This window comes from Arachis ipaensis, chromosome B10, assembly GCF_059453495.1.
Source record: "Arachis ipaensis isolate K30076 ecotype BB chromosome B10, ASM5945349v1, whole genome shotgun sequence".
Taxonomy (NCBI): domain Eukaryota; kingdom Viridiplantae; phylum Streptophyta; class Magnoliopsida; order Fabales; family Fabaceae; genus Arachis; species Arachis ipaensis.
The window spans coordinates 45180417-45198609 of NC_142435.1; the positions used below are offsets into that span (position 1 = coordinate 45180417).

The 18193-nt window shown below is 31.8% G+C and overlaps 1 protein-coding gene across 1 annotated transcript; it reads left to right on the top strand.

The window, feature by feature from the left end:
• The first annotated feature begins 238 nt into the window (after positions 1 to 238).
• Positions 239 to 13372, top strand: LOC107621882 (methyl jasmonate esterase 1-like). Its single transcript, XM_016323863.3, has 3 exons — positions 239 to 762; positions 1024 to 1155; positions 12967 to 13372. The coding sequence occupies exons 1-3, from the start codon at positions 289 to 291 to the stop codon at positions 13249 to 13251; spliced, it is 891 nt and encodes a 296-aa protein (XP_016179349.1). The 5' UTR covers positions 239 to 288; the 3' UTR covers positions 13252 to 13372.
• The last annotated feature ends 4821 nt before the right edge of the window (positions 13373 to 18193 follow it).

Here is an 18193-nt window from a genome sequence, read left to right on the forward strand (position 1 = left end):
ATATATCTATAAAAACACTTCTATTAAACATAGCTATAAAAAAGACATTTTTATTAGACACATCCACGAACACACTTCCATGAAACACAATTATAAATAAGAGTTGGCAGAAGTTGGCAGATATGCTGTTGGTAACTTAGCGGAACCGATAATTGAATCATTCAAACTTAAGAGAAAGAATATTTTTAGGATTACCAAATATATGCCAACACCTTGCCATGGCCCACTATTTAGATAATAGAGTTATAACCAAACAATAACCCAAAATATTGAAAAGAAGTTGAAAAAATGGAACAAGCAAAGAACAAGCATCACCAAACACGAGTTTTCATCTTGTTCTTGATTATCATATTATCTTTAACAAGCACATCAGGATCATCATCACCGGAGTCATCACAAAATAGAAAGCATCACTTTGTTCTAGTGCATGGAGCGTGCCACGGAGCATGGTCATGGTACAAGGTTATTACACTTCTCAAATCATGGGGTCACAATGTAACTGCCTTAGACTTGGCAGCTTCAGGAGTGAACCAAAAGCAGGCTTTGGAGCTTAATTCAATTTCTGAGTACTTTGGACCTCTGACTGAGTTCATGAATTCATCAGTGGGTGAAGGTGAAAGAGTGGTTCTTGTTGGTCATAGCCTTGGTGGCTTGGCCATATCCTATGCCATGGAGCATTTTCCTAACAAAATTTCTGTGGCAGTCTTTGTCACTGCTTTCATGCCTGGTCCAACACTCAACGTATCCGTTGTCTATCAAATGGTAAAGCTACTATTCTTTCTCTTTGCTGTTTAAGTAAGCTAGGGAAGTTGATTTAATAGCTAATTTGTGAGTAAAAGATAAAAATAGGACAAGCATATATCCTTAGAGATAAAACTATGATAAAAAAAAATTAAGGACAAATTTGAGAATTAAACTAAATATTAGGAAGAGAAAAAAATACTTACTTACATAATTTGATTATTTATAATTTAATTCTCTTATTTTTTGTTCTGACTGTTGATATCTTTATTTTTTATAAAGGCATCGAGCAAATTAGAACCTATTCAAGATAATGTTTTTACTTATGATGATGGTCCAAACAATCCGCCCACAACAATTGTATTTGGACCGCGTTTTCTCAGGTCTCGATTGTATCAGCTCAGTCCGAAGCAGGTTACTTACCAAACTTTAAAATCTCTTGTTATTTGTTGAATATCTAATTATTTGTTTATCTTTTTTTATTTACTTAAATTTTTATAATAAATAATTTTATAATATAATATCAATTTATCTAACCCTGGGACACATATTTCACAAATATTCACACTCTAGAATGTAAATGGTTACTTTTTGACATTCTACACCTCTTAAATTAATTTTTGAAATTAAATTAGACTCATTTAATGCTAACACTATCATTAGACCACAAATGGTGATTAAAATTTTAATACTTAATTTCCTTAGTCCTTAATTACACCTATGGGTTTTATTTCTTTTTTCTTTTTTCCTTTTTTTTTTTTTGTCAAGGGATTTTATTTTTCTGTAAACCATGAAAAATCTAACTTGATAGATAGGCAACTATTTGTAAAAATATTTTCGTCCAATGACAATTGGTGAATCATGTGGATGATTTTTTTTTTTTTTTTTGCCAAAATGTGGATGACTTTTTTTTTGTTAAATAGATTATGTTATAAAATAACTAAATAAATAAATAAGGAAGAGGAGAGGTAACAAATAAAATAAAGAAAAGAGAAAGAGAAGAGTGTGTCCGTATAAGAGAGAGAAGATTTTATTTATTGTTGTGTAAATGGCTTCTGATCAAACCTTCTATTTATACTTGTGAAAGTCTAACTTTCTTCAACATTATTAATTATAATCTATCTTGAGAATGTTAGCTTCTCATAGAAATGAGCATCCACGTAGTTATCCTTATCACAACACTCCCCCTTGGATGACCATTTAGGATTATTGCCTCGTTAAAACCTTACTAAAGAAAAACCCAGTGGGAAAAAACTTAGTGAAGGAAAAAGAGTACAATATCCTTTAGTGATGGGGACTGCCTCATTAAAAACCTTGTCAAGAAAAACCCAATGGGAAAAAACCTGACCAAGGGAAAAAGAGTACAGTCTCCCCCTCTTGCCGACATCATTTAATGTCTCGAAATCGGCGCATTCCAATCTCATGTACCAATCTTTCAAAGGAGGATTTTGGGAGTGACTTTGTAAATAAATCTGCCAGATTGTCACTTGAACGGATCTGTTGGACATCAATTGTCCCTTGATTTTGAAGGTCATGAGTGAAGAAGAATTTGGGAGAAATATGCTTTGTTCTATCACCTTTGATGTATCCACCCTTAAGTTGAGCAATGCATGCTGCATTATCTTCAAACAGGACAGTTGGAGCTATCTTATGATCAATCAGTCCACATGATGATAGAATATATTGAATCAGACTCCTCAGCCAAAAACACTCGCGACTAGCTTCATGAATCGCTAGTATTTCAGCATGATTAGAGGATGTTGCAGCAATCGTCTGTTTCGTGGACCTCCAAGATATAGCTGTACCACCATATGTGAACAGGTATCCTGTTTGAGATCTCCCTTTATGTGGATCAGACAAGTATCCAGCATCTGCATAGCCAACTAATTGTGACTTGGATCCACAGGGATAAAACAAACCCATATCAACCGTCCCATGAAGATATCGAAAGATTTGTTTGATTCCACTCCAATGTCTTCTGGTTGGAGAGGAACTATATCTTGCTAGTAAATTCACAGCAAATGATATGTCAGGTCGCGTATTATTAGCAAGATACATTAGTGCTCCAATGGCACTAAGATATGGTACTTCAGGACCAAGGATATCTTCATTTTCTTCTTTAGGACGGAATTGATCCTTTTTCACATCTAAAGATCTTACAATCATTGGGGTACTTAATGGATGTGACTTATCCATGTAAAATCTTTTCAAGATCTTTTCTGTGTATGTTGTTTGATGAATAAAGATCCCATTTTTTATATGCTCGATCTGCAGGCCGAGACAAAACTTAGTCTTTCCAAGATCTTTCATCTCAAACTCTTCTTTTAGAGTTTTTATAATTGTTGGAATCTCTTCAGGAGTCCCAATGATATTTAAATCATCAACGTACACAGCAATTATAATGAATCCAGATGCAGATTTCTTTATGAAAACACACGGGCAGATATCATCATTCTTGAATCCGTTTTTGGCCAGATACTCAGTAAGACGATTATATCACATTCGTCCAGATTGCTTTAGACCATATAAAGATCTTTGCAATTTGACTGAGTATAACCCTTGCGAATATTCATTGGATGGTTTGGATATCTTTAGTCCTTCAGGGACTTTCATATAGATATCCCGATCTAATGAGCCGTACAAATAGGCTGTTACCACATCCATTAAATGCATATGCAGTTTATGATATGCAGATAAACTGACCAAATAACGCAATGTTATCGCATCCACTACAGGGGAATACGTTTCTTCATAATCTATGCCGGGCCTTTGTGAAAAACCTTGTGCCACAAGTCGGGCTTTATAGCGCACAACTTCATTTTTCTCATTTCGTTTTCTCACAAATACCCACTTATATCCAACAGGTTTTACATCTTCAGGTGTACGGACTACAGGTCCAAAGACTTCACGTTTTGCAAGTGAGTCTAATTCAACCTTCATGGCTGCTTCCCATTTTGGCCAATCATTTCTTTGTCGACATTCTTTAACTGATCTTGGCTCAAGATCCTTTCTTTCATGCATGATATCTAATGCCACATTATATGCAAATATTTCATTGACAATTGTCTTATTTCGGTCCAATTTCTCTCCTGTAAAGACATAATTTATCGAGATCTCGTCATTTTCACAATTTTCAGGTACCTGAACGTCTTCTGGCGTTATATCAGAATTTTGGACAACTGCAGGCGTCTTTACTATGTCTTTTTCAACAGGAATCGTATTTACCTCTTTTCTCTTTCGAGGATTTTTATCTTTGGAACCGACAGGCCTGCCACGCTTCTGGCGTGTATTTGCTTCAGTGGTAGTTTGTCCAACTGGGACATCAATTCGAATTGGGGCATTTTCCGCCCTACCACGCTTCTGGCGTGAATTTGCTTCAGTGGCTACTTGTCCTACTGGGACATCAATTCGAATTGGGGCATTTTCCGCTGGTATATACGACTTGGTTATCCTCTTTGTATCGGAAAATGCATCAGGCAATTCATTTGCTATTCTTTGCAAATGTATAATCTTTTGAACTTCCAGTTCACATTGCCCTGATCGAGGATCTAAATGCATCAATGATGATGCATTCCAATTAAGTTCCTTTTCAGGAAACTTATTCTCTCCCCCTAATGTTGGAAATTTTGATTCATCAAAATGACAATCCGCAAACCGGGCTTTAAACACATCACCAGTTTGTATCTCAAGATACCTCACTATAGAGGGAGAGTCATATCCAACATATATCCCCAATTTTCTTTGGGGTCCCATTTTGGTGCGATTAGGTGGCGCAATGGGAACATATATCGCACACCCAAATATTCTTAAATGGGAAACATTTGGCTGCTGGCCAAAAGCTAATTGTATAGGAGAGAATTGATGATAACTCGTTGGCCTCAAACGAATAAGTGTTGCGGCATGTAAAATAGCATGCCCCCAAACCGAGGTTGGGAGATTTGTTCTCATAAGCAAGGGTCTAGCAATTAATTGGAGGCGCTTAATAAGTGATTCTGCTAACCCATTTTGTGTGTGAACATAAGCTACTGGATGTTCAACACTTATTCCATTAGCCATACAATAAGCATCAAAAGCTTGGGAAGTAAATTCACCAGCATTATCAAGACGAATTGCTTTGATTGGATTTTCTGGAAATTGTGCTTTTAATCGAATAATTTGAGCCAGTAATCTCGCAAACGCCAGGTTGCGAGAAGATAATAAGCACACATGTGACCATCTCGAAGATGCGTCTATTAGGACCATAAAATATCTAAAAGATCCACATGGTGGATGAATAGGCCCACATATATCACCTTGAATCCTTTCTAGGAATTCAGGGGACTCAAATCCAATCTTTATTGGTGATGGCCTTAAAATTAACTTCCCTTGAGAACATGCAGCACAACAAAATTCACTAGATTTAAGAATCTTCTGGTTCTTTAGTGAATGTCCATGAGAGTTTTCAATAATTCTCCTCATCATGGTTGTTCCCGGATGACCCAATCGGTCATGCCAAGTTATGAATTCATTTGGGCTAGTAAACTTCTGGTTTACAATGGCATGTGATTCAATTACACTAATCTTGGTATAATACAATCCAGATGAAAGTGAGGGTAACTTTTCTAATATAACTTTCTTATTTGAATCATGAGTTGTGATACATAAATACTCATGATTTCCCTCATTCATTGTTTCAATATGATATCCATTTCGGCGAATATCTTTGAAACTCAACAAGTTTCTCAGAGACTTGGTAGATAATAGTGCATTATTTATTATAAATTTTGTTCCTCCAGGAAACAAAATTATAGCTCTTCCGGAGCCTTCTATCACATTGCCTGAGCCAATAATAGTATTAACATACTCTTCTTTTGGCACAAGATGGGTAAAATATATAGTACTTTTAAGAATAGTGTGCGAACTTGCACTATCCGCAAGGCAAATATCTTCAGAATATGTCCTTGCCATTTTTCTTCAAAAATAATAATAATAATAAAATGAGCAAAAGTATATGCACAGTAAAAATTATTCACATGAATGCTTAACAAACATATACATATATCAAACTATTCCATCATTGATCAAATAGCCAATATTTCTTTCAAGATCCTCAAAGAAATTAAATACATCATAATGAGTGGTGGAATTTTCATTATTTGAAACAAAATTTGTTTCCTTTCCTTTGTCATCCTTTTTTTTTTAAGGATGCTTGATAAAAATCAACTAGGTGCCTTGGGTTACGATAGGTACGTGACCAATGGCCCTTTCCACCACAACAGAAGCATTTATCCTCAATTGATTTACTTTGCCCATTGTTTCTTTCTTTATCCCACTTCTGGTGAGATATTTTCTTATGAACATAATTTCTTTTTCCTTCCATAATTTTTCTTGTTACTAAAACCTTGCCATTTACCTCTTCTAGGATAATTTGCCGAATTTACTTCAGGAAATGGGGCGGCGCCAGCTGGGCGCGCTTCATGATTCTTTAAAAACAACTCATTGTTGCATTCAGCAACAAGAAGGCAAGAAATTAACTCAGAATATTTTTAATTTCTTTTTCTCGATACTGCTGCTGCAGGAGCACATTCGAGACATGGAAGGTCGAGAAAATTTTCTCTAACATATCGGGCTTGAGGAAGTATCATATGATTGTACCTTTCTTCAAGGTCTTTCTACAGATCTGCAGGATCTTTTAATGTGGGATATTCATTTTTCAATCATACTTCAAGATGACGATGAAGGAAAAATATGACTTTGGCTTTATCCTTCTGGGATGTATTATTTTCAGCCTTAATGGTATCTTCAAGATCCATTGAATCAAGATGGATTTTAGCATCTAGTATCTATAGTAAATAATTGTTTCCAAATATATCAAAAGCATTATATTCAAGATGAAAGAGTTTCGACATAATAAAAATTTGTTACCTGGAGTCTTCCTAAAATTTCGTTAGAGCTTCGTGCTGATAACGTGTTATGAAATAAAAGATATATATATATATATATATATATATATATATATATATATATATATATATATATATATATATATATATATAATAGAGGTGTATAAATAGAAGACTCTAGTATTAAAATAATTAGCCCAATAATAATTTATATATATATAATAATATTATATGTTGTAATGTGTATATATATACAAAGATAGAAAGGAGTATTAAAAATAAAGAGAGAGAGAATCGCATTTGTTTATTGTTACAATCTCAATATAATAAAGATGATTAATATTGCTATTAATATTATATGTAAAGAGTAATAGAAAATAGAATTTAAAATACTTATAAAATAAAAGAAGAGAAAGAGAAGAGTGTGTCCGTATAAGAGAGAGAAGATTTTATTTATTGTTGTGTAAATGGCTTCTGATCAAGCCTTCTATTTATACTTGTGAAAGTCTAACTTTCTTCAACATTATTAATTATAATCTATCTTGAGAATGTTAGCTTCTCATAGAAATGGGCATCCACGTAGTTATCCTTATCACAACAGATTAGACAGTTTTTAATTATTTTTTATGAAAAAATGAGACTTAAACGCCCAAAAAGATAAAACTAAATGGCAACCACTCTATAGAAGAGGGTGCCTATACAATTAGCTTGAAAGCAAAGAAAAATATAAGACAACAAAGTAAAGAAAACATGAAAACCCAACTGCAAGCTATGAATATAACTGGCGAGACCATCTGCACAAGAACTCGCCTTACGGAACTAGTGTTTCAGCTCCCAATTTCTTAGGGTGTGTTTGGAGTTCACATTGGAGAAAAGAAAAGCTCGTTTGAATGTTTTGAATGTTTGGTAACTCTTTAAAACTCTCAACTTAGAAGTGATTTTACCTCTAAACGTACGTTTATAAGAAGCTAAAAATTCTAGCTTCTGCGTTCACGTTGGAGAAAGCTAATTACAATTGAGAAATTAAGTAAGAAAATTATTCCTCTTCTACCAATCCTATCCTTCATTTTCTTCTATAAAAATGATGTAAATAACCATATAATTTTCACAATAATTCTTTGTGTATGTTCTTAGTTCCAATTTTTTTTTTCATCCAAATCTTTCAGATTTGTTATAATCACTGCCAAGATAAATATTTTAATTTTTTTATTACTTTTAGTACTCTCTTTCATATTTTGATTTTTATGTTTTTTATTGTATTTTTTATTTATATATAAATATTTTTATATTATTTTTTGTATTCTGATATTATTTTTTTAGTGTTCTGATGTCATATTTTTATTGTATTTTTTATTCATATGACAACTATTGTTGATATAAATTCTTATTTTTATTAATTTTTATGATATTTTTATTATTTTTTGTTTATATAAATTTTTTTATCTTTTATTGCACTATATTTATGTTATGTATAAAATTTTTTATTTTTTATTTAATTTTATTCGTATGAATTTTATTTAGTTCTTATTTTAATTTTTTTGTTCATATGATATATGTTGTTAGTTGTAATTATTATATTCTATGTTTTTACGAAATTTTTTTGTTGTTATTGTACTTCTTATTGTACTTTATTTTCATTTTTATTATATACTAATTATAAAAATTTATAATCCAAAATGATACTAAATTAAAGAATAGTAATGGTACTAAAATAATATAGAACATTTTCTTTTTATTTGATATTATAAAATGTATAGTACTCTCTTTAATGTTTTTATGTATTAAAATATATTTTATCAATTTTTATATGTTACTTTAATTTAGTAAGTAAATATTAATTTTATTATAAAATAAATTAATAAGATTTATTCAAATATCTAAAGTAAAATGATAGGATAATATAAAAAATTATTTAAATTGATGTCTCTTTTAATAATTTTTTATCTAAAAGCTAAGTGATTTTGAGTAGTATAATCCAAACAATATTTATTTTACTATAATCCATTTTGATATAAAGATTGCCAAACATAAATCACGTTAACATAAACTTACTTTTCATCAAGATCAAGTTTGCAAAATCACTTTTATACAAACTCCCGTTTACAAACTATAATCCAAACACACACACTTAGGGACATCGAAATGTGAGATTGAAGCCTTTTCCTTCGCATTTGCTTGTTAACAACGACCGATCTCATCCACTTGAAAATTAGTGTAAAAGTTGGTAATTCTACTTTCTAATAGAGTAGTTAAGTCGAGCCCCTACGTAAACCACTGCTACCTGCGCTGCTTTGTTCGTATGGATATGATGGATATCCTACCTCGGCTTCAGTTAGTGTTCATTGCTGAGTGATCGCTCGCAGTTAGTGAAATTTGAGGAGGGTACCATAGGACTCAATCAGCAAACTGCCTTCCTTTATTCTATCAATGCGCGAATTAGCCAGAAATGGACTCGATCGATGAATCGGACCGGGAAAAGAGCAGCTAAACTTCTCTCTGATAACTAGTACTAGAGCTTTCGAAGAATGCTAGTGAACTCCATCTTAAAAACAAAGTCTAACAACAGTACTCGAATCTAGACATTAAAAACTCATTGAATATGGATGACTTTAGATTGGCATAGTTTCAAAGAAAATGATTTTTTCTAAGACAAAGTCCCATAAATCACTTATATATCTTTTATTTTTTAATCTTATTCCGGAAAATTAGACTCTAACTTTTTAGCATAGATATCCTCGATACTAGCATATCTTTTATCATGTAAAAATATAGAGTAAATGATAAATAGGTCTATGCCTTCTTGTCACGCAGATATTTAAGTCCCTAAAAATTAAAAAATATATTTAAGTTTCTGATCTCTTCAAAATCAACCAGGACATCTAGATTCCTCCGTGTATTATTTTATTCTCTAACACGTAATGATGCGGAATGACGTGAATGTAACGAAGCCACATGTCTATAACATTGCAGATGTGGAAGTGGACAACAACTAAAAAGACATATAACTCCTTCACTCTTTTCTCCATCCCGTCTAAGACACATAACCACCTTCTTTTTCCCTTTTAAACCTCCATCAATAACAAAAGAAAAGGAAAAAAATCACCTTGTTGTTCTTTTCAAAAACCACCGCCGACGACTATAATCACCTCTGTAATACGCTACTACGCAGAGTTTTACGCTTAAGTTGTAAAATAGAGGTGGTGAGATATTACGATCTCTAAAAAAGAAAAATATATGTAGACATAGATATAGTTGAAGAATTTGTAACTAGAATAATTACATACATATAATCATATCCCAGAGTATTCCAAAAGACATAAAATAAGCTCCTAGTTCTCCAAAAAGCCTATAGAAAGATTAAATATAAGGTACAAGTGGAGAAGAGTCTATATACATATATATACATAGTAATATGACAAAATATAACATCCCCATTTTACTTTCCATAGGAACCTCCAGACGCTCACCAAGATGCATCTCGACCTGCATCTGAAAACAATAACATATGTGTGGAATGAGAACTAGAAATTCTCAGCATGGTAAAGGTGCCAACGTACATAATATATAAGGTCTCGGAAAAAGAGGCAATCCTAGAACTCTGACACTCAGATTTAAACAAAACTAGAAATTGAGTAGACTGCCTAAGGTTCTCAAGTATTGAATCTAATCTTAACTCAACACTTCACTTTTACCTCCTTCAATCCTCTGAAATACCGGTGAAACTGCCATCGTCATGCCTCCGCCTTACGAGGGTCTTTCAGTTGCACAGACATACAATTCAAACAAGAAAAACACAAATAAATTCAAATACAGTAAATAAGCAATTAACAGATGAACATAGTCAAGCAATTAGACAAACCAAGATAATGTACACTCAAGCAAATCATTCAAATGCACATAATGCATGCATGTCCTATGGCTGATGATATCATCTGTCGGTTACATAGCCAGCTCGACATGTCCTGGTAGCTAACCGTGGACAGTCCTTATGTACGCGCATCCCCAAGCTCAAAATTATCCATGAAAAATATCCCAAACTCAACCATGGGAAAGACAAAACTCCAAGCTCAAATTCATTTATATGCATGCCCATGGAGAAACCCAAGAAGTTAAAGTGCGTGATCACATCTTACGTACAAAGGGTTAACAATTGTCTCAATTTATAAGTCATAATAATCTTTGAATTCATCATCAATTATATCTCATTCATCATTGATACATCCATAATATGTTTGCACTCCCCAAAATAATCCACATTAACTTAATCATTAATCATATTTCATCAATACTTCATCATTCTCAATTAATCAACATCAATATAGTTCTCATTCATATCATAATCAGTACGTTTTCATTTTCTCAGTTAGAAATCTATCCTCCGTAACCCCATTCACTGTCACTTAATATCTCCTATAGGTTCACTTTATTTCCTAATCTTAAAAACTAGGTAGCACACCATAGAGGATAGCTACAGAGGTTTGGAAAGCTAGAGGATTGGTTAAACTTTGAAAAAAAAAATCACATTTCTGCCAAATAGGGGTTCCACGTACGCCGGCCTTGCTCTATGTACGTGGGAATGTGAAAATTGGTCATCTCGCGTACGTGACCCCTGTTCCACGTACGCGAGTCAGGAAAACAGCAAATCTTTTTCACATCGCGTACTCGTTCTCGCTTACGGAAGCTTTTAAAATTGGGTTTTGCGTACGTAGGTCTTGTTCCACGTACACGGGATGTCTGGACAGTGCCCAATTTCCGCGTCGCGTGCAGGTTCTCGCGTACGCATGTCCCCCTTTCTCATCAAAATGGCTAAGTTGCAGAAAAATCATATTTTTGCACCAAATTTCAAATGTGCATAACTTTTTCAATTTAAATGATTTTTTATCTGTTTTTCGAACGGCATAAATTTCACGGACCCAATTCTCATTTAAAACAAGTTTGACAATATTTAAGAGTTCGAAAGCCAAGTTATGACTCACTAAATTGGATAAAAATAAAGTTTTTGCCAAAAATACCACAATCCCTGTGCTTTCCAAACTCTAAATCCTATAGCATAAGTTTATAACCAAAACAACCACACAATCATCATTCATCTGTTTTTCAATCATTTCTCATCATCCATACCTATAATCTCATCAATATACTCAACAATTTTCAATCCAAATTACAAATATTATTCAACAATTTCATCATGATAAACTACTATCATCATCAACCACCACAATCATCAACAATTCTCGTTAACCCTCGTCAATATCAATACTCAATACACTCTCATCAATATCATTGTACAGTGCTGTGCTTGGCAGCTACGCTTGTGGCCTTGACGCTGCCATCTGCACTGGCGTTAACGTTGGAGCTTTCCTTCACTTGATCTCCTCTCTGCCTCTAATGACAAGGTCAATTTCCCACTTGATCACTTTTATGGTGTAAAGAATCTAGATTCACCGAATGAGCTTCCTGTCGCCAACTTCCATAGCTGCAAGCTTGCAACACAGATTCCATATCTTGGATTCATCATTCTTCTCTATTATTGATTTTATTATTCATGATCATGGCATCTAATTTTGACTGATAGGAAAAAGATCCTTTCTTTATCATTGCCGAACAAGTTTAGAAATCTGCAGGCAAGTATATTTTCCTATTTCTTTGTTTATCCGCTCCTTTCTTTTTTATAAAAAAAATAACAAAATAACTAAATAAGAATTCATAGCTTCTCTCTCAAGAGGAAATATATATTGAAATAATTCTTATAACAATTATCTCAAAAATAAAATTGTAATATATATTGAAATAAAATATTTTTAATTATTATATGATTCTATTTTTTTAAAAAGTATTGTTTGTGTACATTTTTTTAATTATGTTCTTTTTATGAATATATAAAATTAATTATTTTAATATCTTTATTAGATATATTTTAATAGAAATTAAAAATAATGACCATAAATGCAACGGCTTTAAATATAGAAAAAGTCTAGGGGCCAATACTTTTATTAAATTCTGACGGACACTTTTATCAAGTAATCTCACACCATTAAAAACATTATTAATTACTAATTAATGGCTATAAATTATATAATCTGGTTCCGTGACATTCCTCTTAAATATGTTGTCATGAATTTATTAAATGCATTTATAGTATTATTTATTAGGTATGTTTAATCTTAACTATTAAAACTAATTCAATAACTATAAATACATTTTTATATTCTCGTATAAAAATGTCATTTTCATGTGATATATTTCCTGTGTGTGTGTGTTTTTTTAATATGTTTACTCAATTGAAACTCAAAATGGACACCTAAATGAATTGATGATCAATTACGTCAAATTTTATTTACAGGACTGGATTCTAGCAACAACGTTGATGAGACCATTAAAATTATTCAGTCTTGATGATATAGTACGGGTGGTAACCCCATCAACCACAAGATATGGTTCTGTAAATCGTGTCTTCATTGTGTCTAAAAATGATCTTTTTGCCACTCTAGATTTTCAACAATTTATGATTGAAAACAATCCCCCAAATCGCACGGTTGAGATTGCTGGATCTGATCACATGGTCATGATGTCCAAGCCCATAAACCTTGCCCTTCAACTGCAATCCATTGCTGATTATTATGATTAACATATATAATTATGTTTTACACAAATAATACAATACAATACAATACAATACAATACTCCTTGCTATACATTATGAGTCATATGACAAATAAATAAAAATCCCATGCCCTGTTATTATGGTATTTGGCAATATCTTACAGATTACCTTCCTTTAGTACAATTTTATAAAAGAAAAGCAAAAAAAAAAAATTTACTTAATTGAGTTCAAAAAGCTGTTAACCAAGTATGACAGTAATGATGTATTCGTTTTTTTTTTTTTTTGGAGGTGACAATAATGATGTATTTGTTTGAGTTTTGTATTTACATTTTTCATTCAGAAAGCTATCAAAATATGATTCAGCATTATGGGCCCAAGCCCTATTGTTAAATTTTCAAATCCATGATAAATAACCCAAGCATCTCTGATTAAAAACAAAAAAAGAAAAATCAAAGAAAATCCAAACATCATTATGAATTTATGACAAACAAAAACATCCTAGGTATAACTAGACAAAAACTGCTTATTCGCAACATTATATTTTAGCAGCAGTTTTGAATTTTCGATACTTCACTCCTCTGAAAATTTGCTAATTAATATTTTTTTAATAAATAAAAGTGTATATAGATAAGTACCCCATCAACTCATTATATTTAAATTTTGTTTTCAAATACAAGGAATGCCTATTGGCCCCCCAAAGGAATAAAATTAAACTAAATTGATGAATGTTTATATAGATATATTTATAAATTTCATATCAAATGAGTCATGTTTTTCAATACATCATATGATTTCTTTAAAGAGCAAAGACTGCCACATGTAACAACTTAATTAGGTGTTTAGGCAAATAGCAACAAGAAGCACTTTTCTTCTAGATTTAAAAATAGGGAAAATTATCGAAATGATTGAAAAGTTTGCATTATCCTTGCTGAATAGCATGATGTTAATTAAAAGTAAATAACTACTACGGAAACCAATTATATTTTCAGGCCTGTTCTACTTATAAATCTTTTTCAACCTCAACTAAATTGATCTAATAATTTATGAGACATGTTATAAATACAAGCTTTTTTTAACATATAAGTTTATATAAGTTAATCTTAACTCAACAAAATTTACTATTATAACGCGCGCGTAAAATTATGATGTTTCTCCTCCAACGTTTGTATTTCGCATTCCTTCTCCTTCTCCTCTTTTTTCTCTTTTTTCTTTGCGTTTTTTCTCCTTTTTCTTCGTATTCCTTCTTCTTCTTTGCGTATTTCATCTTTTTTGTCGTTCTTTTTATTGCTACTGTTGTTGCTGCACTTTTTTCTTCCTCCTCTTTTTATTGATTTTACAATATTATGTATTTTTGTTAGAAGGTAAAATAAGAAGAAAAAAATAAATAAGAAGCAGCAGAAGATAAAGAGGAGGAAGAGGAAGTGTTTTGAATTATGCAGAATTTATCAGTATAAATCTACTGAAAATTCTTAAATAATACACCTAAATGTCTTAATTTTATCCCGAAATTTGCGCAACTACACAAAAATATTTTTTCTAATGCTGCATTTTTTTTCTTCTTTTTTTCTTATTTCTTTCTATCTTTTAGTTGAATGAACGTAAGTTCATCATCTTCCAAGTAATTTTACAACATTATGTATTTTTTCTTCTTCCTTGTTTGATTTTTTTGTTTTTATTCTTGTTATGAAAGAGTAAAACAACAAGAAACTTGAGAAGGTAAAACAAAAAAGGAAAGATGAACAAGAAAAAAAAAGAAAAAGATGCTGATGATGATAAAAAAAAGAAGCAGCAGAAGATGAAGAGGAGGAAGAGGAAGAACTTTGAATTATCCATAATTTATCAGTACAAATTCACCAAAAATTCTTAAACAATACACCTAAATGTCTTAATTTTACCCAAAAATTTACTGCAATTACACAAAAATATTTTCTCTAATGCTGCATTTTTTTCTTCTTTTTTTACTTATTTCTTTCTTTCTTTGTGTAAGGTCCCATATCGGTTGGGGAGGGGAACGAAGCATGCCTTATAAGAGTGTGGATACCTCTCCCTATCATGACGCATTTTGACAAGTGAGTGTGGGGGCTTTGGCTATCATCCCTATCGTCAAAGGCAAAACCGTGAGGTCTTGTGTGCCAAAGCGGACAATATCGTGCTAGCGAGTGGTTTGGGCTGTTACAGATGGTATCAAAACCGGAGCCTGGATCGATGTGCCAGTGAGGGCGCTGGGGTCCCACATCGGTTAGGGAGGGGAACGAAGCATGCCTTATAAGGGTGTGGATACCTTTCCCTAGCATGACGCGTTTTTACGAGTGAGTGTGGGGGGGGCTTCGGCTATCATCCCTATCGTCAAAGGCAAAACTGTGAGGCCTTGTGTGCTAAAACAGACAATATCGTGTTAGCGGGTGGTCTGGGCTGTTACACTTTGAGTTGAATGAATGTATGTTAATCTTCTTCCAAGTAATTTTGCTGCATTATGTGTTTCTTCTTCTTCTTTGTTTGATTTTTTTTAATTTTTATTCTTATTAAAAAAGAGTAAAACTAGAAAAAACTTGAGAAGGTAAAACAAGAAATGAAAAATGAAAAAGAAAAAAGAAGATGGCGATGATAAAAAAAAAAGAAACAGCGGAAGACGAGGAGGAACAAGAGGAAGAGTTTTCAATTATATAGAATTTATCAGTACAAATCCACCGAAAATTCTTAAACAATACACTTAAATGTCTTAGTTTTACCCAAAATTTGCTGCAACAACACAAAAATATTTTTTCTAATATTGTATTTTTTTTCTTCTTTCTTTATTTCTTTTAGTTGAATGAATGTAGGTTCATCCTCTTCCAATAAATTTTGCAGCATTATGTGTTTTTTCTTCTACTTTGTGTGATTTTTTTTTGTTTTTATTCTTATTAAGAAAGAGTAAAACAAAAATAAACTTGAGAAGGTAAAACAAAAAATGAAAGATGAATAAGAAGAAAGAAAAAAATGGTGATGATGAGAAAAAAAAAGAAGAAAAAGCAGCAGAAGATGAGAGGGAGAAAGAGAAAAAGTTTTGAATTATGCAGAATTTATCAGTACAAATCTACTAAAAATTCTTAAACAATACACCTAAATATCTTGGTTTTACCTCAAAATTTGCTGCAACTACGTAAAAATGTTTTCTATGCTAATGCTGCATTTTATTTCTTCTTTTTTTTCTTTTTTCTTTCTTTCTTTTAGTTGAATGAATGTATGTTCATCATTTTCCAAGTAATTTTGCAGTATTATGTGTTTCTTCTTCTTCTTTGTTTGATTTTTTTTTGTTTTTATTCTTGTTAAGAAAGAGTAAAACAAGAAGAAACTTGAGAAGGTAAAACAAGAAAGAAAAGATGAATAAGAAAAAAAAAAGAAGATGGTGATGATGATAAAAAAAAAGAAGAAGCAGCAGAAGATGAGGAGGGTGAAGAGGAAGAATTTTGAATTATGCTGAATTTATCAGTACAAATTCACAAAAAATTCCTAAACAATACACTTAAATGTCTTAGTTTTACCCCAAAATTTGCTGCAATTACGCAAAAATATTTTCTCTAATGTTGCATTTTTTTCTTCTTCTTTTTTTTCCTTATTTTTTTCTTTCTTTTAGTTGAATGAATGTATGTTCATCTTCTTCTAAGTAATTTTGCAGCATTATGTGTTTCTTCTTCTTCTATGTTTGATTTTTTTTTATTCTTGTTAAGAAAGAGTAAATCAAGAAGAAACTTGAGAAGGTAAAATAAGAAAAGAAAGATGAATAAGAAAAGAAAAAAGAAGAAGATGGTGATGATGATAAAAAAAAAAAGAAAGAAGAAGAAGTAGCAGAAGGTGAGGAGGGGGAAGAGGAAGAGCTTTGAATTATGCAGAATTTATCAGTACAAATTTATCGAAAATTCTTAAATAATACACCTAATGTCTTAGTTTTACCCCAAAATTTGCTGCAACTACACAAATTGAGAAAATTCTGTGGCAAAAATTTTGGATCATAAAATGTCATTAATATGACAAAGTTTCTACAATAACGATAATAACGATAACGACGATACATATAAGAAGAAACGGCGATGCTATAACGATAATGATCATGATGATAAAGATGATGGAGAAGAAGGAGGAAAAAGAAAGAATGAGAAAAAAATCCAACGAAAAAAGGAGAAGAAGGTGGTGGTGGAGGTGTTAGTGACGACGATAACGAAAAAAGAGAAGAAGACGAAGTGTCAAGAAGAGGAGGAGGAGGAGGAGGAGGAGGAGGAGGAGGAGGGGGGGGGAGGAGGAGGAGGAGGAGGAAGAAGAAGAAGAACATGCAGGGCGCGGGAATGTAAATGACTTGTATAGACTTGTATGTGTAAATGACTTGTATGTGGAGAATAATTGATAATTTATTGATCTAATAAAAGTTATTCTTCTGCTAAGTTTTTAATTAGTTTAATTATTTGTTGGTCTTTATAATATTTTTAAATTTGTAATTAGATTTTTATATTTTTTTAATTAGGTCCTTATACTATTTTTAATTTTATAATTATGTCTTTTTCAGTATAAAAATTATTATTAGTTAACTAAATATTTCTTCGCAAATTGAAAGTATTCATAATTAAAAACCTAATTAGATTTTTGACCGTATATATTTTAGGATAAACATTCTATTAATTTTAACATTTTTAACATAAAAAACTAATTATAAAATTAAAAATAATATAAAGACCTAACTGAAAAAAAAATATAGAGATCTAATTAAAAATTTGGTAAAATTATAAAAACTAAAAGAATAATTAAATCTTTTTTATTTTGTTTCTTCTGCTTTGCATTTTTTTCTTCTTTTTTGTTTTTTTTTTCAAAAAAAAAAAAATAAAAACAAAAAATAAGAGAAAAGAAAGAGGTAGGGTTGTACATAGGTTAGGTGAAATTGGGTTCGCTTTAATCCGGATTTGCCCCTAAATAATGATCGGAACAATTTTTAAAATTC